Raw genomic sequence first — 22,196 nt, 5'->3', positions numbered from 1 at the left:
GTGCCATGGAACACATGGCTGGTGTTCACAGGATAAAGGCTATAGGAAGGAATGTTCAGAACACGACCTTGAGACTGTCAAGGAAAGTGGTGGGGGGGTGTGGGGAGCAAGCAAACATCAAGCATCAATGGTGACTCGATGGCATTGCTTAGAAAATTTCAAGGTCGGAGGCGCCTGGGTGGCTCAGTTGGTTAAGCATCCGACTCTTGATCTAGGCTCAGGTCGTGATCTCATGATTTTTGTGAGTTCGAGCCCCACATCGGGCTCTGTGTTGACAGTGTGGACCCTGCCTGGGATTCTCTGTCCTCTCCCCTGTCTCTCCCCTACTTGCACTGTTTTGCTCTCTCTCAAAATAAAACGTATTAAAAAAATTTAAAAACACCTCAAGGTCAAGAATGTCTTCAGTTGGCTCAGGAAAAGGAACAGATGTTAGAACTTCATTTTTCTTTTCAGAGAATATCAGACACACACACACACACACACACACACACACACACACACACTCTCCAAGAATTCAAAAAGATACTGAAGTATGCATGTTGCTGAGCCCACCCGCTCAAGCTGGCCAACAGCAGCCACCAGTTATGAGACCTCCCCTCTTCTGGGCAGCAGGCCCCTCACAGGCACCCTCCCATCTCCGAGGCCCTGCCCCTCGAGCCCACCTACATGGTAACCCCTTTCCCTGAGACCTGGCTGACCTGAAACTTAACCCTAGGGTGGCAACCCTCAGACCCCCCTCCATTCCAGGGCTCCTAGTCCCTTGGGGGGGTACTCCCAGTTCTCCTGACTCCGACGAAGGGACAAGAGTAGATGCCACAAATCTGGTGTTCAGCAACCCATCCGGGCCAGCAGGCACAGGGCCTGGGCCCCCACCCCACAGCACCCCTCACCCCAACTGGCCGTCACTCTAACACGTACCACACGCAGCTCTATGGAGGAGAGATTCCCAGCCTCTAATTCTGTGACCAACAGGTGACATTTATCTGTTGGGCCATTCTTCTGGGTCTAATGACTGGCAGGTAAACCCTAGCTGGGTGCCTGTGACTCTACCCTCTCCTCCCACTTCAACATTATAAGGACAATGTTGAATTTAAACTAATTGATATTCATATGCTTTAAAAAACTCTTCTAGGGGCGCCTGGGTGGCTCAGTCGGTTAAGCGTCCGACTTCAGCTCAGGTCACGATCTCACGGTCCGGGAGTTTGAGCCCCGCGTCGGGCTCTGGGCTGATGGCTCAGAGCCTGGAGCCTGCTTCCGATTCTGTGTCTCCCTCTCTCTCTGCCTCTCCCCCATTCATTCTCTGTCTCAAAAATAAAAACATTAAAAAAAACCCAAAACTCTTCTATTTATATGTAAGTGATGAATCACTAAATTCTACTCCTGAAACCATTATTACACTATATGTTAACTAACTTGGTTTTAAATAAGATTAAAAAACAAAACAAAACACCCCTTCTACTAGTAATATTTCTGGCAACAACAAGACTGGTACAGAACACACAGGAGAGGCTGGGGCAGCAGGTTTCAAAAACTCACTTTATTCCAATGTGAAATGAAGACGTGATGGTTTAAAAACAAGAAAAAGTTCTTGATCAGCGGTGGGGAGGCTTCGCTTGCCAGCTCACACCCACTGCCTTTGAAACAAGGTATCTGGACAGACCATACCCATCCGCAGCTCCCCACAAAGCCCCCGGGGCAGAGGCCCAAGCCCTGACCGGCTCCCTCAAGCTCACCAGGGCGGCGAACCCCCCACCCCACCCCATCAGGGCTCCAACAGCAGGCACAGGGAAGCGGCGCAGGAGGGCGGGAGAGGGAGCAGCTGGGGCTCATGGGAGCCACTACCTTCCACGGTGGCCCCCCCCCCCCACCCGCCCCAGAGCTACTCTCTGTAGGAGGTGCTTGTGTGACAAGGACCAGGTAGGGAGCTGGGCTCCACAAACAAGTGGCAATCACTCCTGTATCTAGTAAATTCCCCTCAGGATCCATGATTCAGCCCCGGCTGCCCCAGCCCCTCACCTGCCCCGGCCCTACTGTGCGTCAGGCAGCTCCGGTTAAAATGGGGAGAAGGATACATTCAGACTGTAGCCCCTAAAATTATCTCCTGCTGAGGGGCAGGAAGTGGGGAGGCATTGCCTCCCGCTGGGGCCCAAGGGCAGACAGGCCAGGGCCAGGAACAGGGTGTCTAGGGAGCCACCACTGCCCCCCCTTTCCCCCTTCCCCCCAGCCCGGCAAGGCAAGGCCCAGTCACAACCGGTAAATCCCCCGCAGCTCTTGCCTCACCACAAAGCTAAAGTGCACCCCCAACCCTCCAGCCCTGCCACAGAGCTCGGACCCCCCCTCCCAGGACACAGGAAAGCTCCCCTCTTTTTGGCTTCAAACCTGGACTCTAAGCCAGGCTGGGCCCAGGGGCAGAGGCAGCAGAAGCAGCAGCCATAATGTCAAACATTCAAATGACCTGAGAAATCTCATCTTCACGTCATCCACTCAGAACCGACACGGGGCTATGTACAAGTTAGGAAGGACGGATCGAGACACTCACGGGCACGGACTCGCTCGCACACACCTGCTTGTGGATGGGGGGGCCGGAGGGGGCACCTGCCCCCCCGACTGGGAGCCGATGCCCACACACTTCATTTGCGTGTCTTCAATTAGGCCTCTGCATCGTATATTCATCGAACCAGTGCAAAAACATCTTTGGGGGGGGGGGGCAGTCAGGCCAGGCCAGGGTCCCAGGAGGATGCTGGGGTGGGGTTGGGGTTGGAAACATGGCAGAAGAGGGACTGGTTTCCTCTCCTGATCTGTAGGGCACGCCCCCCCTTCTCCTGGAGTCTGGATCACTGGGTAACGGGGCAGCTGGCTGACTGTCCGTCTGTCTCTCCCTTCCTACCCCTGCAAGCCCGGGGAAGAAGGGTCCTTGGCGGCCTGGGGCTGGGAGGCTGAATCCTCCGGGACCCCCGCTGGCTCAGGCTCGGTGGCCATGGGCTCCTCAGCCTTATCCCTGTTTTTGCCGGCCTCCTGGAGCTGGTGCCGCCGTGCCACCTCGGCTTTCAGGTTCTCCAAGTCTTTTTGGCTGAGTAGAAGGACAGGGATGAAGGGCAGGTGTCAGAGCAAGCCTGGGCCCTCTGTCACCTTACTGGCCTTGGTTAAAATTGAACCTGGGGTTGGGGCACCTGGGTGGCTCAGTCGGTTAAGCGTCCGACTTCAGCTCAGGTCACTATCTCGCGGTCCGTGGGTTCGAGCCCCGCGTCAGGCTCTGGGGCTGATGGCTCAGAGCCTGGAGCCTGCTTCCGATTCTGTGTCTCCCTCTCTCTCTGCCCCTCCCCCGTTCATGCTCTGTCTCTCTCTGTCTCAAAAATAAATAAACGTTAAAAAAAAATTTAAAAAAAAAAATAAATAAATAAAATAAAATAAAATTGAACCTGGGGCAAGATCAGGCTCTGCTCTTTGCAGTGGGGGGGAGAGACGTGTGGAACAAGCGCTCCCCTCCGCAAAGCAAAAAGGCCCCTAAGCACGAAGACAGTAAGAACATGGTGCACTCGACACAGCCTCCAGTTAAGGCCCGGCTCCTGCTCAGCCTTTACCCTCACTTCCGATCCGCAGCGCCACGTGGTCTGTCCCACAGCAGATCACACACGGAAGGTGGCGGGGGGGGGGGGGGGCACGACACATGCGGCAGGGACGCTGTCAGCGCCCCAGCCCCTGGCTGACCGAGCCCACGTCCTCCGCCGGTGGAAGGGCAGCAGGACCGAGAAGCCCACGAAGGCAGCGCTGTTCTAAGAGCCACAGCGGGACCCTCAGGGTCCAGGTGTGAGACACATCCCCACACGGAGGCAGCGGGAAACCAGAGAAAGAACGAAGCTGCTCTTACGTACTGACAAGGAAAAGGCTGCTAAGGGACAGTAAGTGCAGAAAGATATGGCCACGTGCGCGGTCTGCTACAATTTTTGTGCAAAAAAAGGGAAAAGATTACAGACATGTGCTTGCTCAACTACGTGGCTATTTCCTGAAAAGATTCACAGGGAACTTCTTACCACTGGCTGTGCTTCTCAGTTCTGAGCCACAACAACCAATTCCAGATTTTAAAAAGAAAAACCGAAAGCCCGCTTCCACGTGGGAGTTGAGTGCAAGCGGAGCGGGGGCCTCACCTGAGAGGAATGAAGAGGATGCCGTTGATGACGTTGAGCTGTTCCAAGACACTGGCCATGCTGGGGGCTGTGAACTGAGGGGCGGCGCCAATGAGCCGGTGAACGCGCGGGGAAGCCGGAGGGTGGGGGGTAGGGCGGGTGCACATGCAGTTTGGGGGGGGGGGGGGTTGTACCTTGAGGGGCGGGATGTTGGCGCTGGAGCCGTTGCGGTAGATCTCATTCATGGTGCGCTGCAGGGCCACGGCCTGCTGGGTCAGGCACTTGAGGTACTCGGAGCTCTCCTTGGTCTTCTCGTGGTCCTCGCCCAGCTACGGGGTAGGTGGCACAGGCGGGAAGGGGTCAGCGAAGCCACGGCCCAAGGGCCCGGCGCCACCCCCTCAGCCCCTGCCGCGGCCCACCTGGGTCTTGTAGATGGTGTAGCCCTCCTTCTCGTGCTGCAGGGCTGACCGGAACTCGGCTTTGCTCTCGTAGACCCGGGCGACAAGGTGGTGGCTGCAAGGGGGCGTGCAGGGCGCAGAAGAGACACGAGTGGGCCTGGCGCAGGGGCTCGGACTACTCTAGATTCCCCTCTGGAATCCACCCAAGGGCAACAAAGAAGCCCGGGACTCGGAGAAGAGACGCAAGTTGAGAGAAAATCCCTCAGGAGTCAGATGGAAGACAGGCTGCCGGATCCCATGTCCACCCTCAATCGAAGTGCCTTCCGGGACCATGTCCCTGCGGCCCTGGGCGTCCCATGCCCTTAACCCAGCATGGGCTCTCACCTGAGGGCCACCTTGAGGGACTTGGGCCCGTGGTACTTGGTGCTGACAGCCAGCGCATTCTCCAGGAAGCGCAGCGACAGGTCATATTCCATCACTCCGTGCAGCACCAGCCCGATGTTGTTCTGGGGGCGGTCGGGAGGGCCCCGGTCAGTGCCGCTTCGCTAGGCCGAGGGCTAGCCCTGCTGCCCCTCCCCAGCACTCACGTCCAGCAGCGCCATCTCGGGGTGGTCCTCCCCGAACACCAGCAGTGTGAGGTAGCGGGCGCGGTACAGCAGGCTCAGGGCCGTGGACAGCTGGCTGCTGGCGAAGCAGTACAGGGCCAGGTGCATCTGCAGGGGCAGCGGAGTCAGGAGGGGGTCCCGGGCCCCGGCGCAACCCCCCACCCACGCCCCCAACTGCTCACATATTCCTGGATGGTATTGGGGTGCTCGATGCCCATCACTCGCTCGCTCATCAGCACAGCCTTCTGCTGGTTACTCAGGGCCTGGGAGAGGTGGGGAATTGTCATCCCAGCGCGGGTACCGCCCCACATCAAGTCTGCCAGGCCCCCAAGCAGCCCCCGAGCAGCGCAGCCTCCTCAGCAGAGAAGTGTTCACAACTCAGCTGCTGTGAGCATGGAAGGCCAGGCCCCACTCCGAGGCATTTTTAAATAGCTCGCCTTGAGTCTCTCGCCCCAACAAAATCTATGCTTAGGTATAAATCTAAAACAGTACTAATAAAAAAAAAAAAGGCATACATAAATGAAAGAGTCTACGGTTGAAGGACAAGCGGAGGCCTACGGTGCACCCGCCCCATGACAAGGCAGGTGGTCCCCAGCAGGCCAAGGAATGCTTAGCGATGCTCCCGACAGCTTCCCGTGGCTCTTACAAGGCACCCGGCACCGTGAGCCTCAGACTATCGTTCCCAGCGTCCCCAGGAAGCACTCCCGTCTGCGAGCGAGGCAGCTCTCCCAGGCAGGACAAGCAACTCCCCGGGGTCTCCCTGGTCTCTGCCTGATCCTCCCAGGGGACCCCCTGAGGAGAACGGTGTCCTTGAGCCCCACCGTTGGGGCTCAGGTCCCCAGGCCTGGGCTCCCGCCTCCTGCGGCACGGAGTGAGAACATGGCCCCGGCTCCCTCACTTGCCATCCCCCAGCGCCAGGCCGGGCCCCACGGCCTCTGTGGACACAGCCCGGAGGGTGCTCAAGGCCCACCTCGGCGTAGTCACCCATAATGTAGTGGAGACGAGCAAGGAGGCGCAAGCAGGCACAGATCTCCACGTGCATGGCTCCGTACACGTTGTTAAACAGGTTCAGGGCCTCATTGATGAGCTCACAGCCCTCCTTCAGGAAGCCTGCAGGGCACCCCCAAGGGCGGCAAGGTCAGGGCCGGGCCAGGGGACCCCCACCCCCCAGCCACACCTGGCCACGCACCCTGCTGTACTTTGGCCTGCCCACTCTGGAAGAAGTGGAAGGCATCCGAGGCCTTCGGGTTGACATGCTTGACCACGGGGAAGATATTGAGCACATCCTCCTCGGTGAAGGCGGGTTTGTGGCGGCTGTCAAAGCTGTACTCCTTCAGCAGGATCTGGGGGACACAGCCCAAAGCCCGAAGGTGGCCTCAACCCTGGGCTCAAATGGCCAGCACCTCCCGACTGAGCACCCCACGTCGAGAGAAGGCCACTTCCCCCCACGCTCCTGCCGACCCTGCAGGAGCTAGGAGGGACCCCCTGAATCATCCACACCTGGATTCCGGTTTTCAGGGAGATTTCCCGCAGCAGCGTTATCTTCTGCAGCCCATAGGTCTCCACAGCCTGGTCCACGGTCTCGCTGTGGGGGGAGGTGGCAGGTGGGCCTGGGTGGCCCAGCCCCCGTCTCTGCCCCCTGAGTCAACGGCTGCCTCCCCACCAAAGGACCAAGCCCAAGTACCAGCTCCCATCCCCTCATCACCCTGGCAAGCAGCCCTCCACTGCTCCCTCCCTCCAGTCCCAGCCCCCACCCTGCAACCGCTGCCCCCGCGCCGCGGCCTCGGAGAGCCCAACACCCCGTGCTGCCACGCACCACTCGAGGCTGAAGCCAAAGTAGTTCTTGGCCTCCTGGCAGATGTTCTTCCAGAGCTCCTGGGGGGTCATGACAGCCCAGGCCGTGTTATCTGCTGCCCCCGGGGGGCGGTTTCTCCTCCTCCTGTTCCTCTTCTTAGAGATCAGCTCGTCGGCGGGCAGGTGGGCCACAGGGTTGGGGTAGGAGCTCAGGAAGCAGTTCAGAAAGTGGCTGATGGCAGCCGAGAGGCCCGAGAGCTCCACTCCCTGCGAGGAGGTTCGACTCAAGTCACAAGGGCCCTCAGGCCCCAACCCAGGGCTCTTGCCCATCCCACCCGCCACCCCCCACCCCCCACCCCCAGGCTGTGGTGGGAACAGCAATACCTGTAAGTAGGTCTTAAAGATGTGCTTGGCAGAACGGGTGATGAGCTCTCCAATGCCAATTTTCTGCAAGGGTTCGAGAAGGGAGTCTTGGTTGGGCCCCAGGCCTCCATCCAGCCCCAGTGCCTCACGGCCTGGCCGCCCCGAGCATCACTCACATAGATGTGGTCCAGCTGTTCTCGGGCCGGGCTCCGGAGCACCAGGTCCAGCACCTTGCCCAGGTAGCGCATGTTGATGCCACGCTGGCGCATCACCTCAGCCAGCGTGGCCCCATCCATGGGCAGCACCGCATGGTCTATGCAGTCCTTCACCTGCGGGCTGCAGCAGGTCAGGGCCCCCCAGCCTGGGCCCTCTGCCTCCTCCCACCCTGGGTCTTCCGGGGGAAGGGAGTGGGGAGCTCATGCCATCCTGAGGCCCTGAGGGAAGGAGGGGACTAAGACCCCAGCTCCCAGTTGGGAAGAGGGACGAAAACAAAGCGGCAGCCAGGACGTGAGAACGTGCCCCCCCCAGCCTTCTGCACAAGCGACAGGAAAATGGGATGGCAGTCACAGGGAAGCAGGTGCTTCCCAGCAGGGGAGCAGAGGTGAGGGAACCCCACTGGCAGAGCCCAACAGGCAGCACAGGTTCTCCCCGGACCACGCAGGATAGGGCAGAGGCAGCCACTTGGGGGGTCACAGCTCTGTCAAGCCTCAGGACAGGCTGGGGGCCAGGGCAGCTGGCACAGAACACTGAGCTCATAGATCCGAGACCGGAGTGCCACCCGACTGTGGGGATACCTCAGTAGGGAGCAGGCGCTCCATCATCCCAGAAGCCTATGTACTAAGCTTACGAGGTTGAGGACAGGACCCACCCCCCACCTTTTTTTCCAGATGCCCCGGTGCCCCCTCTGTCAGCTGTCTCATCACACAGGGACTCGGAGGACCAGACCCCCAGCTGCTGGCCCCTGAGGCGGGCCCAGCGAAGCAGAGCCTGCGCCTGAGGCCTCCCTTGGCCTCTCTGGGTCAGCAGCCCCATCTGTATGTACGAGGGTGACAAGCACTCTGCCCCACCTGCCTCACAGATCAGCAGGTCTAAGGGAGTTACTCCTGCGAAGGTTCCACAAGCTTCCAGAATCAGATGGATGAAGCACCAGGGCCTTTAACAGCATGCCCTGTGCAGCCCCCCACCCTTGTGGCCCCTCCCTCACCAAGCCGGGGATCTGGCAGGACAGCAGGAAGGCGGCGGCGTCTTTCAGCAGCTGCTTCTGGTCCCGAACTTCCTCCTGGCAGGACTCGGGGAAACGAACCCCTGTGGGAGGGCCAGCAGAGGCCTGAGCCAGGCAGAAGGGATGCAGGGGTGGCAAGATAAAGGCCAGCACCCGCCAGACCAAGGGCCCCAAGATGACCCCCACGGTATCCTGCCCGTCCTAATATAACACTTGCCTGGTGAGAAGATGTCAGGGTTGAAGCGGACGTCAAAGGCTGTGCAGCTGATGGAGCCCACTGCCTTGCACGCGTTGCGGATCACCTCTCGGCTCCGAGGGTCTGCTGTGGAGACACGGCCGGCTCGGAGGTAGCCCCGCCCCCCCATCAGAGGGGGGAGGCTGTGCTACCCCAGGCCTCCCCCGGCTCCGCGCAGACATCTGCCGGCCTCTCTTAAGGCTGGGGCAAGCCACCGCCGGCAGGTGCCAGCTGCCGGGACAGAACCCGGGCTCCCCGCTCCCCCCATGCACAGCAGCCCCACCTGTCCCGTCGTCTGAGGCGATGGTCTCCGCCAGCTCCTTCACCTTGGCGAGACCGCTAGCACTGCCGCCTTCCTCCTCACTTCCTGCCTCGGGCCCCGGAGGGTCTTCAGGCTTAGGTTCCGAGGAGGGGGGGTCACCATTTTCCAGTGTGGTGGGGTTCTCCATCTTGCTGGCTTTCTGCTGCATCAACTGCAGGGCAGCCAGCTTCATGAAGAGGAGGTACCTAGAGCGCAGCAGACGGGGCAGAGCACCAGATGGGAAGACGGTATCCGGGAGCCTCGCCGGCCTGGCAGCGGGGGCCAGGGGCAGGCCCCAGACCCCTGGTCTGTGTCAGCACGCGGACACCTCCCACCCCAGCAACTCCATCAGGTAGTAGCAGGTCACAGCCACACCCGAGATCTTCCCCACAGAAAGAGGACATCTGGAGTATTAGCAAAGGAGCGGCCAGGGGCTTCATGCGGGCCAGGCTCTAAACAGACAGATCCTCCCTGGCATTGTGAGGAGACTGATCGCAGTGAGGGGCATTCGATGTGGCAGACTCCTAAGCACCAAATGCCGGCAGCGGTGACACCGCCTGGCGCTGGAACATTAAAAACACATTAGTGGATTTCCATATGCTCCTCAGAGGAAGAGTGCTGCTTCGGCCGAGAGCCACTGGGCTAGCTGGCTGCTAATTTTCCACCCACATAAAGCTCCTGACGTCCATGTTGCGGAGCGTGAGGTCACAGTGCACGGTGCTGGGGCTATAATGACCGGGGCCAAAGCTGGCTCTTCGTCACCTTCCTTTTCTTTTTTTTTTTTAAATATTTATTTTTGACAGAAAGACAGAGTGTGAGTGGGGGAGGGGCAGAGAGAGAGGGAGACACAGAATCCGAAGGAGGCTCCAGGATCCGAGCTGTCCACACAGAGCCCCACATGGGGCTCGAACTCACAAACCGCGAGATCATGACTTGAGCCGAAGTCAGTTGCTTAACTGACTGAGCCACCCAGGTGCCCCTCTTCTTCACCTTCCAAAGCGTCTCCCATCAAGGACCAGACCCCAGAACTGTCTACTGGTTGGGTGCCCTCAAAAGCCTGGCCCCTCACCTGTGCTCCACAAAGGCGTCCACCAGCTCCTGGCGCAGGCAACAGAGCTTGTGCCGGTGCGCCCGGGGGAAGCCGGCGCGGGTGCACTCCTCGGGCAGCGCCTCGCCGGGCACGGGCAGGAAGTTGAGGTCAGGGGGGAAGGTGCGCAGCAAGTCGAGGATGTAGTGGCGCCCGTCGTTGCCGATGATACCCTTGCACTCCACGGAGGAGCAGAGCTCCACCTCCTCGCCGCGGTCGTTGAGCACCCGGTGCCTCAGGATCTTGAGCGGCCGACTAGTACGTTCCAGCAGCTCCAGGTATCGAGGGTGCGACATCACCGTCTTGCCAAAGTCAATGGAGCCGTAGATGACACTCTGCTCCTGGTCCCGCTCCAGGATGCCAGGGATGATGGACTGGGCCGTGACGCGGTAGCCACGGTAATCCACCACCACCGTCCCCAGCGTGTACAGCCCCTCCACGTCCACGGCGTTGTACGTGCGCACACCATTCAGGTCATTGGTGGGCGCCACGTAGGCCGCCACATCCCCACCGAAGTCCTTGTAGTGGTCACGAACATCAAAGCCCAGGCTAAAGAAGATGTTATTCCAGATGAACATCTGCATCTTGGTCTCCTCACTGGGGTTGATGGCCATCACGTTGCCGTCGATGACCGCCATGGCGCCCCGTGTGGCTGCAGCCGTGAAGTCGCTGTGCACCTGAGGGGCCGAGGTAGGGAGGGTGAGAAAGGCGCCATCCCTGAGAGCCACAGGTTTGGGCCCACCTGGCCAAGCTCACCCAGACAGCAGAGGCAAGTGGACGGCCCCGAGGGCCCGGGGGCTCTAACCTTAGCTTCCTCACACTTGGACAAGCACAAGAAACCCATTTTTTGAAAAAAATTTAACACTGATGTTCAGAGACGGCAGAGCTTAGTGATTAACAAAGAGAAGGGCTGGACCAGGTCTTCGATCCACCAATTATGTACCAGGTGAAGTTGGCCAGGTCACCTCTCAGACCTGTTTTCTCTGTCTATAAAACAGTGACGACAAAAGTTATCAACCTTTACAAGGTGTCTGACAGATTACAAGAGATGATGCCGATCACACACGACACAGCCCCTGGCAAAGTTAGTACTCAAACCACTTAGATCTTATTTTTACCATTACCATCTCTAGGCAGCAAGATTATGGGAGATTAAAAACGGCTTTTCTGAAAGCTTCTTTTTCCCTCATCTCTCTAGATAACATCACGTGTGTGTCCAGGTGAGGTCCTGAAGGCAGACAGTGGAGGGTGGGAGGCTGGAAGAACCCTGTCACACAGCCCACAGGGAAGGAGGTCCCCCTGACCCCACCCAGCCCATGGACTCCCAAGTGTCACAGAGGCCAAAAATCAGAACTGGGGTAGCCTGCTCTGCCAGAGGCGAGAAGTTAGCCAACGCCCTGCAAGGCACCCTGTCTGGACATCTCGGCAGGCAACAAACAGGCCTGAGGCTGCCAGTTAGGCACGAGAGCCGTAGGCACCTTGAATATAGCTCTTTCTCGAAGGAGCCGCTCAGGCAGGTTCTTGCGGGGAAGCTCCCTTGTCGTCTGCAGCTCCTCATTCCAGTCCCGGGTCTGCAAAGGGACGGAGATGCCGGCTCAGCCCCAGCCCCAAGACCCGCTGTGGGCGCCCCTTCCTCCACCTCCTCGTGGACAGCCTCACAGGCTCCCAAGTGAACGAGACAGACAAGCAGATGGAGCCTCCAGGGAGGCACACAGAACCCAGCCTGGCCCCCAGCAGGGGAGAGGAGACAAGAGCCCAGGGCAGGCAGGGCCAGGCTGCAGGCACCTGTCCAGGGATGTGCTCCTCATAGCCCAGCCTGGAGGTGTAGGCGTCCTCCGCACGCACGCAGTCCATAGCATGCTCTGCCTGGGGCGCTGTCCAGCTGTACACCTGGAACGGGGTGGCAATCCTCTCGAATGGGTGGCGCTGGACCCTGTGGCAGGGAGAGGGGGAGATGGGGAAGCCTGCCAAGCTCAGAGCCCTGTCGTAGCCTCCTTCTCTGAAGCCCCCACCAGCTCTTGTGTCTTTGCACTGAGACCCCCCCCCCCCCCACCGGAAAGTCTAACAGAAGCAAATGGGCACCTCTCCTAGGGCTGCCGTCTTGGGGCCTGGCTAACAGCTCCCTGAAGGGAGGCTCTGTCTGGGGTGCTGGGGGCCGAGGGCATGGCTTCTTGGGGCAGAAGCGATGGAGCTCACGCTGGTAGCCTCACCCCACCCCATCATGGGATGTGAGGCAAGGGGCAGAGACGGAGCAAAGACACCACCTTTTCTTCTGCAGCACGGCAAAGTTTTTTTTGAAGGTTGGGCTGATCTGGTTGAGCAGCTCCACTAGGGAATGGCTGAGGAAGCGGGGGCTGGCAGGCTTGGGATTGAAGTGATAAGCCGTGGACCTGTGGGAAGAGGGTGATTGCTGCGCAGGGCACCCTGGGTGGCTGCCCAAACACCCGAACAGGCTTGAACAGGGACTCACTGGTTCAGGTAAAAGCCCCGCGTGGATGCTGTGATGCTGACTTGCCGGTCCTCGGCTGTGATCACAAACAGGTACATGAGGTCCCCATGCATCTTGCGGTTCCCAGGGGGTGGGTTCCAGCCACTCATGGTAAGAACTTTCAGGCACTGCAGGGGCTGCAAATATGGCCAAGAATGAGTAGGCCAGGCCTCCAGGTAGGTGGCTCCTGCCCAGCCAGAGACCTGCTGCTCCCTGGCTCTGCTCTGGAGTCCTACCTTCCAGTCACGGTTCTGGGGCTGCAGGGGACACAACGGCCGTTCCCGGCTCCCTGGAAGGATGTACTCAGGTGGTGTGCAGTCAATGGGGTCCATCTCCAAGCCCTTCTTCCGCTTCCCGCTGTCTAAGGGACCCGAGGCTGGTGGTCAGCATAGGGCCACGCGGGGGCCAACTATCTCCCCACCTAAAATGGCCCCAGTCTGGATGCCTCCAGCCCTGCCCCCTCCTGCTAGGAAGGCCCGGCCCATGGCCCCTTCACCAGCCCCTGGCCAATCTGCTCTAAGATCCTCTGCCCAACCCCCAGTCCCAATGCCTCCCGCACCTCCCAGGTCGCCATCGGTAAAGACGCTCAGGAAGGACAAGGAGTTGCAATCAACCCCGTTGAAGGCATCAGATGGGTCCAGGCTCTTGAGCAGGTCTCGGACATGGCGCACGTGGATGCGGGCCTCACGTACCGTGTATGGTTCTGTTGGGAGAATGAGAGGCAGGGCTTGCTCGCCGCTGCAACAACCCACCCAGTACAGAGAAGTCTGCCATGGTGCTTCCACAATGGTCTTGATTTTCAAATTTTAGGCCTCCACTTACAAATTCCATTATAAGCACATAAGCTGGAGTTCTAGATTCAACACACACACACACACCTGCTTGCTAACAGGCAGAGATCCTTGTCTGCAAAGAACCTTCTGTCAAAGGGCACAAGAAATGCCTCTGGAAGCACACCCAGGCCTCAGAGAGCTCACCGAAAGGCCCCTGCTCTCGTTCACAAGTGTCACAGGCACGCAGGCCCAAGGAACTGCTGGGCCCTGCACTGCAGCCTCAGTCCTATTCTTCCAGGGCAGCCCTTGCACAGGGGCGGCCCGAGGACTTACCAGGACCCATAACTACAACACTGCCCCCCAGTATATACTTTGTGAATTTTAATGGGGACTCTTTTGGGGGAGAAGAGAGGGTTCCTCATCAAGTTTGGGCACAGCTGGGTTCCATCTTTCCATATGTGTTAGCAACAACCTCACACACTGCCCAGAACCCCTGAGCTACTTCTCCCCTGGGGACCCAAGTTCATGGGAGCTTTTATTTTATAACCAACCAGTCTCACCATACCAGCTGCTCACTCCACCACACTGGGTCTGACTTGTCTACTTGGGAGTTGTGAAACTTTAGTTTCCTTATGAGATTTAATTTTTCTGTCTATAGAATTTGACTAGGCTGATTACAAGCCCTTGGTTGGTACCATTTTTTCTTTTTTTAAATCATGACTCTGATATTTAACCGATAATGTGGGAGGGCACATGTGTGAAGGCCTGAGGAACAGACCTGGGCTCCAATCCTGCCTCCACAAGGTCCACCCTGTTCTGAGCCTCCACGCACTCATCTGTGACACAGAGATAGCAGTGGGGGTGGGTGGAGTGCCACCTGGCCCCACCTCTGTGCGCCCTCCCTTGGCAGGCTGCCCAACTTCAGACAAACCTTCCACCACGCGTAGCACCGAGCCCTCCTGCAGCCCCTCGACACTGCGCAGCTCTGAGAAGTGGTCCAGCATGTTGCCATCCAGGTGCAGCGAGAAGCAGGTGCGGTGACACGTGTCTTCACGGTCCATGAGTACTTGGTGGATCTCCTGTACCATCTCCTGGGGGGACACCTACCAGGCAAAAGGCCCCAGCCACCCTGGTGAGGACATACCGCTTTCCCTACAGTATGAGGCTAGGACAAGTGATGACCAGGCATGCCTTTCCAGCCTTATCCTAACAGGCCCATGCTCTGGTCCCCAGCACCCTCCTCCACTTACCTGTAAAGAGAAGGGCTCAATCCCAGGTGCCAGGATCTTCACAGAAAAGCCTGTGTCCTGAATGACAATGACCTCCTGTCCAGTCGTCTCCTCTCCTGGCTCGGATTCATCCAGACCATTTTCCCTGGGCGGCTCAGCAGCCCTTTCTTCCCTTTTTAGGCTCTCTGGACAGTCTCCATTCAGTAGCATGACTGATGGCAGCACTGCGGGTAACAAGAAAGGAGCTGAGCCTAGTGGGGCCGTCTGCCTCATCCACCTGGGTGGACGCGGCCCCTAGAGAATGGCATCCGCATTTCCTCCCAAGACTCAGTCAGCCCCACCCCGGACTCCACAGTCCCATTCACACTGGGCACACAACTTTCCCTCAACCCTGGCCACCTGCAGGCCGCTGCCTTCTCCCTTCCACATGCTGGGCCCTCCCTTGCCATCTGCTCCTCAGTCCTCCAGTCTGGCTTCCATCTGAGCACACCCACCCAAATCAGTCTCCCTAAAGCCACCCCAAGGGCCAAACCCAACTGTCTTCTCAGGCCTCGAGGTGTCGGACTTCTCAGCGACACCCACCATGCCTCACTCTCTCCCCCCCTTCCCTCGTAGCCACTGTTCGCATGTTCTTTGCTCTCCAGCTCCATCCCCTTCCGGCAGCCCAGGCTGTGGGCATCCCGGGGCCCCAGCCTCTCTTCATCCCACCTGATCTCCCAGGACTTCAAATGCCCTCCCACCATGCAGCTAACCTGGCCAATCCAGGCCTCGCTCAAGCTTTTCAACATGTGGCCATCCCTTAGGCATCACCAAAGACTCATCCTGTTGACATGGAATTCACCTTCCTCCACAAGCTGGCCTCTGCTTGGTGAAAGCCCCTCCACCCCCAGTCACCCAACCTAACCTCCAAGCAGGCCATGGAACCCAGCCTCTGCAGCCACGGCCCCAGTACAGGCCACTATCCCCTATTTCAAGTCACCACTCAGAACCCACTGCTAACCAGATCCAAGCTTCTTAGGCCAAAGCTCTCAGGCAGCCTGAGGTACATCTCAACTCTTGCCGCTCTCCTTGTCAAGGTCTGAGATACACCAAACTACCAGGAAGCCTGACATGCAGGCTACACATCTTCCCTCCCACCTCTGTGCTTTTGTGTAGTTTACGCTGCCCTCAGTATACCACTCCATTGGGCAAACTCCTACTCCTCTATCAAGGCCCAGGTGAAATAAACCCCCTTCTCTAAAGCCTGCCCAAATGATCCCTGACAACAGGATTACTGCCTCCTCACTGCTCCAGAGACATGGTGACACCTCCCAGAACACTGTTCTATGACATTCTGGGGGACTCTTCATACTCGCAGCTCTATCTTCCTTCCATCTTTCCTGCACTCAACAAAAAGGCACTGAATTAATGAATTAATTACCGCAAATGTGGAGTTAAGTCCAATATTTGTGAACAACACCCAATTCACAAGCTGTGGGGAAGAGAAGAAAGCAGGGAACAAAACCTTCCCTTTCTGCCCAGACACTAAAGGGAATAAAGGAGAGCTCCCTCCCTGCCCTGAGGAGCAAGGACCTCCTCACAAACACTCCGGCAAAACACAAGCCTGCCTGGATATCCATTTGGCCCTGGGGCCTTTCCACGAGGGTCTGCCTGGAAACCAAACAGGCCCCTTGCTTGTCTGAGAGCTCCAGACAGGTCAGCTCACCCAGCTCTGCTCCCACCTCTTCTGCCCTACTGTTAGGAGGTGCCTTCTCCTCAGACCTATGTGGGCCCTACCCAGACCCACCATAAACGTGGAGCCAGGGGCCTCAGGAAAGGAGATAAGCCCAGCACAGAAGGGCACACCACGGGGACGTGCAGAGAAGCCGCTCCCTCTTCCCCGTGTCCCCTCAGCTTAGTGATAAACAGGACCGCCAGGAGCTGAGATATAGCTCCCTCCTCCCCTCCCCAAATAAGGATGTCTGAGGCCCAGGGAAGTTCAGAGGCTTGTCCAAGGTCAACAGTGGACCCCAGGTCCCCCGTCAAGAGCCCACACCACCATGCCAACACACTGCCCTCAATCATGGCCACTGTGGATTTTCAAGGCCTGTTATCGCCCCCATCCCTGTCCCCAGCACACCCCTCCAGACCTGAAGGAAAATTCTGGAAAACCACAAGGACACACAAGGACCTCTCTCCAGTGAGCCCGCAGCCCCAGGCAGTGCTACCCCAAGCCCCTAAAGGAAGCGGCCACCCCAAAGGGAGAATCAGGCTAACTCTATGACAAACAAGCAGGAGGGTGGGGAGAAGGGCGGTGCTTGGTCAGCTTCCAAAAGGCAGCAAGAGGAATGGCAGATATGAGGCACTTCCCCTAACTGGGTCCTTGAGAAAGACATTGCTGTGGGAAAGCTCCTGGAATAGGAGCAGATGCAAGAAGGGCTCCCCCCAGCACGGTACAGCAGTTTTGAGGTCTAAGACCCCAGAAGCGAGAAGTCAGATACCCGGCCCCAGACAGGCAGCCTGTACTCCGAGTCTGGGCTAAGAGGGATGGGAAAGGGGGACAGGGAAGAAAGGCAAAGGTGGCCACAGCTCCCACCCCTCTCGCCCAGGACCGGGAGCCTGCCTGCCCAGAAGGTACCTCAGCACCAGGTTACGTCCCAGGGGTACCCAATCCCCTATCAGATTTCAAAGGACCATGGCTGGTTCCCAGGAGCCTCCATTCCCCTCCTCCTTCCTCTGAGAAACCCTGAAGGTCTCCCTACCACTGGATTAAGGCCAAGTGATACCCCCACAACAGGCTGACCACCTGGCTTGCTGCCCCCCATAGCCCACCTGGTGCAGTTGGAGGCTGCTCTCTTCTGGGCTCTGGAGTCTCGGGACCACCATGGCAGCGAGGCAGCCAGCTCTCCAGCTCAGGCTCGGCACTGCCTGAGTCCCCTGTTCTGGCCTCTGCCACTATCCTCGCCCCCATGCAGCTGGTCAGCCCAGGGCTGGAGCTCTGGCCGGCTTCGGGTTTCAGTGGGGCCAGGCCTGCTGGGGCAGCCCTGGGAAGGGCACACTCCCCCTGCCTCGCATCCTGCTCAAGGTCGGCCAGAAGGACGGCTGTGGGCCAGGAGGCCCCAGTGGCTCCAGGACCCCAGGTGGAGCTGCTACCAGTGCTCAGGCCTACTTCCTTGTACCCACCAAAAAGGGGGTCACTGCTAGCGAAGCCATTAGCGGGGCAGGAGAACCCAGCCCTGCTTGGGGTACCTGGGCCTCTCAGGATTGAGGGCCCTGGGGACAGGCTGGCAGGGGCAAGGCCCAGCAAAGGGGTCCTCTCCTCGGCCCCAACCCCAGTGGAGGTGGGCAGGACCGCTTCAGCCAGCTGCCGGCAACAGCTGGTGCAGACCCAGGCCCAGGCCATGAGGTGGCCACCCCGTCCACCAGTCACAGACTCTGAGCACCTTGCCTCCTGGGTCAAGTGGCTGGCTGAGGCTTCTGGCTCATGCTGCCCCCTGCAGGTGACCTGGCCGCTCTCCTCTTTCTGACAGTCACAGGTTCTAGTGGGAGGGGGGATGGGCCCTCAATCTCCCAGAGGACAACTGCACCCGTGCCCCGGGCCTCCAGCTCCACCACGGAGCTGGCAGGCTCTGTCTTCCCTTCCCAGCAGCCCCTGCGCTGCCAGGAGAAAACCAAGTCTCTCCCTCAGGGAAAACAGAGCTGGCAGCAAGAGGCCGAAGGCTGTTCGGCTGTGGAGAAGGAACATGCCCAGCCTCGCCAGGGCGCCTTCCCAGGGCCTCTGACTTGTTGCCAGGGCCCAGCCAGCACTGCTCCGGCATCCATACTAACCAGAGTGGGGGCGGGGAGCCAGGCTCACTCCAGGCCCCCTCCCCTCCAGTCCAGTCCTGTCCCAGGCAGCCCTGATGGCCAGGCACACAGCAGGTCCTCAGCCTCTCCACAGGCCCCACAAAGGCCTACATACACTGGCCAGATGGTAAGAAGGGCCAGGCCCAGGCAGAGCCCCTCTTATCCTGCCCTCTTCCCAATCACACCCTAACCCTCTGGAAAAGGGGGTGGGGCAGAGCAGCCTGGCAATGACCTCCGAGTAGCAACAACAACTATTTCCATTCTGGTTCCCAGAAAGTCAGTGCTCACTCTAGGCCCATCCCACAGCAAGTCCCTCAATCAGCTCAACCAGCTCATCTCACTTGAGGAAACTGAGGCTCCAGAAGGCTAGGAAGCAAGCTGCCCCAAGACCCGGAGTCAACAGGCAGCCAAGCCAGGTCAAGAAAAAAGAGGTCTGTCACATGCCCAAACCCATGCCTCTGAGTGCCACTCCTTAAGGCTGCAGCACCCACTGGGTACACAGTATCCCTTCCTCCTCCAGGCCTCAGGGCTTAGTCCAGGAGGCAGATCGATCCCCAGCCACAGCACCCTTCCAACCCTCTACATCCCCTCCTCTCATATCCCAGGGGGCTGCCCTGAGGATCTGGGCCTTGGGGAAAGGACAAAAGGTGGTTCTCTGCAGAATGGGAAGGGGTGGCCCAAGTTGCACACTGCATATACACACCCCTAGTTCTCACTGACTGGGTCAGAATGTGGAGATAAAGTGTACCCCTGTCCTGGCCTGGGAGCACAGAGACCCCATGAGCAGCAGAAAGGAGGAGTTAGAAAAGAAACTTAGGCCATCCCAGGTGGCCTCTGTGTCTTCCCCAGCCTGGCATGGCCTCACTCAGTAGACTGTGCCAGAGCCAGGCCCCGCCCCAGTCAAGGCCTTAGCAGGTGAGGCTCCAGCAGGAAGTAAGGCCCGGAAAGACACATCACCCCCTCCCAGGGAACAGGGCTTCAAAGGAAAGGGTAGGGGTTGGCAGGCAGCCTGCAGAAGACCCTGATGATATGGGCATCTGTCTCCTTCTCTCCCCCCAGGCCAGAGACATGTCTGCAAGGTCTGGAGATAGTTAAGTGATCCTCAAGCCAGTCTACTCAGACCTCCCCAAATCAAGAGCTTTAGGATTCTGTCAGGGAGCTCCCCTTAAGCCTTCAAGCTCCTCCCCAGTCTACCAGCCCCCTTCTCTGTCTGGGCCTCAACTCCAAGGAACCCTCCCCTAGGCAGAAGGAACTTGACACACCACTGTGAACTTGAAAAACCTGCCTGTTCTCTTAACCCCTAAAAGCAGCTTTATTCCCAAGAAGGTAGCTGACCCTTGTCCCCCACCCCAAAAGGCCTTGATTACCTCCTCAAAGGGACTGGAGAGCCTTCCACAGCTGGGTCCTAAGGGTCAGAAGCCTGGATGGGAGCCTGCTGGGGGGTTGGGGGGGGGGGGTCTCCATTTAAGGCCACCCTACTTCTTTGAATAGATTCAGGCCAGCTGTAATTCAAATCCTAATTATCTATCCTAGCTTCTCAGAGACATAAGGAGCCAATGTCCCACCACTATCATGCTCCCAGTTTCCAGAAAATGAACAGCTGTGCCCTTCCCCTGACCCAGGCTGCCCCAGACAGAGCCTCTCAGCACATAGTGGAGATGGGGCTTTTTTACACAAGCCCTCGGAGAAATCCTCCGGCAGACTCTCCCTCTTCAGTCCCCATGTTCTCAGCATATAATCCAATATGTCCCGGCTTCCTCTGGGATAGATCAGGGAAGCCTTGGCATGTCAACCATAAGCTAGAAATCCAAATGCCCCCCACAGCTAAAGCACTGTGTGACCTTGGGCTAGTCACTTTATCTCTTCAGGTCTCTTTGCTAGGAGGGAAATCTGCCAGACCGGACCTCCGCTTATCTGGCCTGCCCCACTGATTCACAGCCACATCAGGGCAAAGCCTGGCAGGTTGGAGTCATCAGCATCTGCTGTTCTGCCCAAACCCTGGCCTCATCTAAGCAATCAGCAAAGCTGCTACAGTACCTACCCCCAATACAAGGTAACTATGCTGTGACAGGATCAGAGAGCCTACTTAATACTGTTCCCATCCTGACTCACTGAAGTTAGGAAGGGAGCTGAAGATGACAAGTCCTGCTGAGAAGAGTTGGGGGAAGTGGAAGACAGGGGTAGTTCTACATTCCCACCACCATCCAGGGGAGAGAAGGACCACAGCCCAGCCCCGAGGCCCTGAGGATGATTTGGAGATGACAACTGAGGCCCTGGGAAAGGGCTTCCAGCCTCAAGGCTGGAGTCTAAGACATGATGGAAGGAACAGAGGAAGCCCAGGAGAAATAGATGAAGCAGGACCCACCAGAGAAGAGCCTTAGCCACTCCCAAAGCCACCTCCACAGAGCCCCCGTGGGGGACAGCTGGGAGCTCCACTCCACACTAATGACCTTTGCCTTAAAAACAGCAATCCTGAGCTGATCCACTTTTCGCAATAAGGCGGGTTAATGATCAAGTTCTGGCACAAACACCTCCTCCTGCCAAGGAGTTTGGCTTTGCCTCCACGCAAGCAGACCCTTAGGTCTTCAGATCCCGCCAACACCTAAGAAGGAAGACATCAGAGCCTGAAGACCTGGGGTTAAAGCATTGTTTCTGGGAATGAACTAGAGAAGCCCCCTCACAATACACACCCACCCCCAGCTCGCGCTCTTCCCACAGACCAAACTTGGGAAGTCCCAGGTTGAGCCTTACTCGCAGGGCTGCAGCCCTGTGTACAGAAAGGCTGTGTACTTCCAGGCTGGTACATTATGCTTGAGATCCTTACGCGAAGGGTGCCGGACGGAGCCAAGTGTCAGTGACCCCAGCCCCGAGGGTTCCCCATGCCCGCGCGCGGAGGGGGTGGGGCACCGATTCCACCGGTCTGCGGCGGCGGCGCACCCCGAAACCGCGTGTGCGCGCACGTGTCCCCCCTAACGCTGTCCTCCCCGGGACCCCACGTGCGAATCCCAGGCCGCAGCCGGGGGCGACAGTGAAGGTGACCTTCAGGGCGGGGGCGGCCCGGGGAGATGCAACCCGGCCCGGGGAGGAGGGAAAGCGGCGGTCCCCGTAAAGCCCGAACCCACCCGCCCGCTCTGTCCCGTCCAGCCTCCCCGCCCAGCTGTCCGCTGGCCCCGGCCCCGCTCACCGGCCGCGCCCGGCCGCCCCTTGCCACCGGCCTGCGAGCTGGGCTCCCGGGCGCCTTCGGCCGGGGCGGCGACCGGCAACTCGTCCGTTTTGATGACCATGGCGGCGGGAGCGGGCGTCCGGCTTGGCTGTCCCCGCCGCCCGCCGCGCCACTAACCCAAGTGCCCTGCGCGCCGCGGCCGCTGCGGGAAGGACGGAGTCACCGGCCCACGTGGTGCGCGTTGTAGCCTTTGACCCCACCGCCGCTCCCCTGCCCCGCCCCCGCGCCCGGCCCGGCCCACGGAAGCCCGCGAGGGACAAAACGCACCGCGCCTCATTGGCCGTCTACCAAGGCGGTGACTTTCCCGAACGCCTTAAAGGGAACGCACTGTGACTCAGGGTACTGGGAGGCTTCTGGCCCCCTTGAGAGGCGGGGCTGCGGAGAGACGTCCTTGCCGTTTTCAGCCTGTCCCGCGGGCGCCCTGACCTTGGGTAGTGACTCTTCTAGGACTGCCATTGCTCAGCGTCCCCTCCCCCAATGGCCCTCTGCTTCCTATTGCAAATCAGCCAAATGACCACGCGGTCTCTAA

At 58.9% G+C, this 22,196-nt stretch overlaps 1 protein-coding gene across 7 annotated transcripts; it reads right to left on the bottom strand.

Moving 5' to 3' along the window:
- Positions 1-1,515: 1,515 nt before the first annotated feature.
- On the bottom strand, positions 1,516-21,817 carry CLUH (clustered mitochondria homolog). 7 transcript variants are annotated; one of them, XM_042915918.1, is made up of 26 exons: positions 21,629-21,817; positions 14,641-14,843; positions 14,322-14,493; positions 13,177-13,320; positions 12,854-12,978; positions 12,600-12,754; positions 12,394-12,519; positions 11,915-12,062; positions 11,608-11,700; positions 10,112-10,806; positions 9,025-9,248; positions 8,724-8,828; positions 8,489-8,589; positions 7,461-7,613; positions 7,306-7,368; positions 6,944-7,188; positions 6,628-6,712; positions 6,317-6,470; positions 6,098-6,237; positions 5,310-5,390; positions 5,110-5,235; positions 4,907-5,028; positions 4,544-4,637; positions 4,319-4,453; positions 4,146-4,219; positions 1,516-3,070 (listed from the first exon to the last, which is right to left on the bottom strand). In XM_042915918.1, the coding sequence occupies exons 1-26, from the start codon at positions 21,726-21,728 to the stop codon at positions 2,884-2,886; spliced, it is 4,050 nt and encodes a 1,349-aa protein (XP_042771852.1). In that variant the 5' UTR covers positions 21,729-21,817; the 3' UTR covers positions 1,516-2,883. The 7 variants fall into 7 exon arrangements, with proteins under 7 accessions (XP_042771852.1, XP_042771853.1, XP_042771854.1 ...); XM_042915919.1 differs by having other exon boundaries at positions 8,724-8,825; XM_042915920.1 differs by lacking the exon at positions 21,629-21,817 and adding an exon at positions 21,196-21,255.
- Positions 21,818-22,196: the final 379 nt, after the last annotated feature.

This window comes from Panthera leo, chromosome E1 (assembly GCF_018350215.1).
Source record: "Panthera leo isolate Ple1 chromosome E1, P.leo_Ple1_pat1.1, whole genome shotgun sequence".
NCBI lineage: Eukaryota > Metazoa > Chordata > Mammalia > Carnivora > Felidae > Panthera > Panthera leo.
The sequence above is the reverse complement of the archived record's forward strand: the minus strand, read 5'-3'. Positions and strand labels throughout refer to the sequence as shown.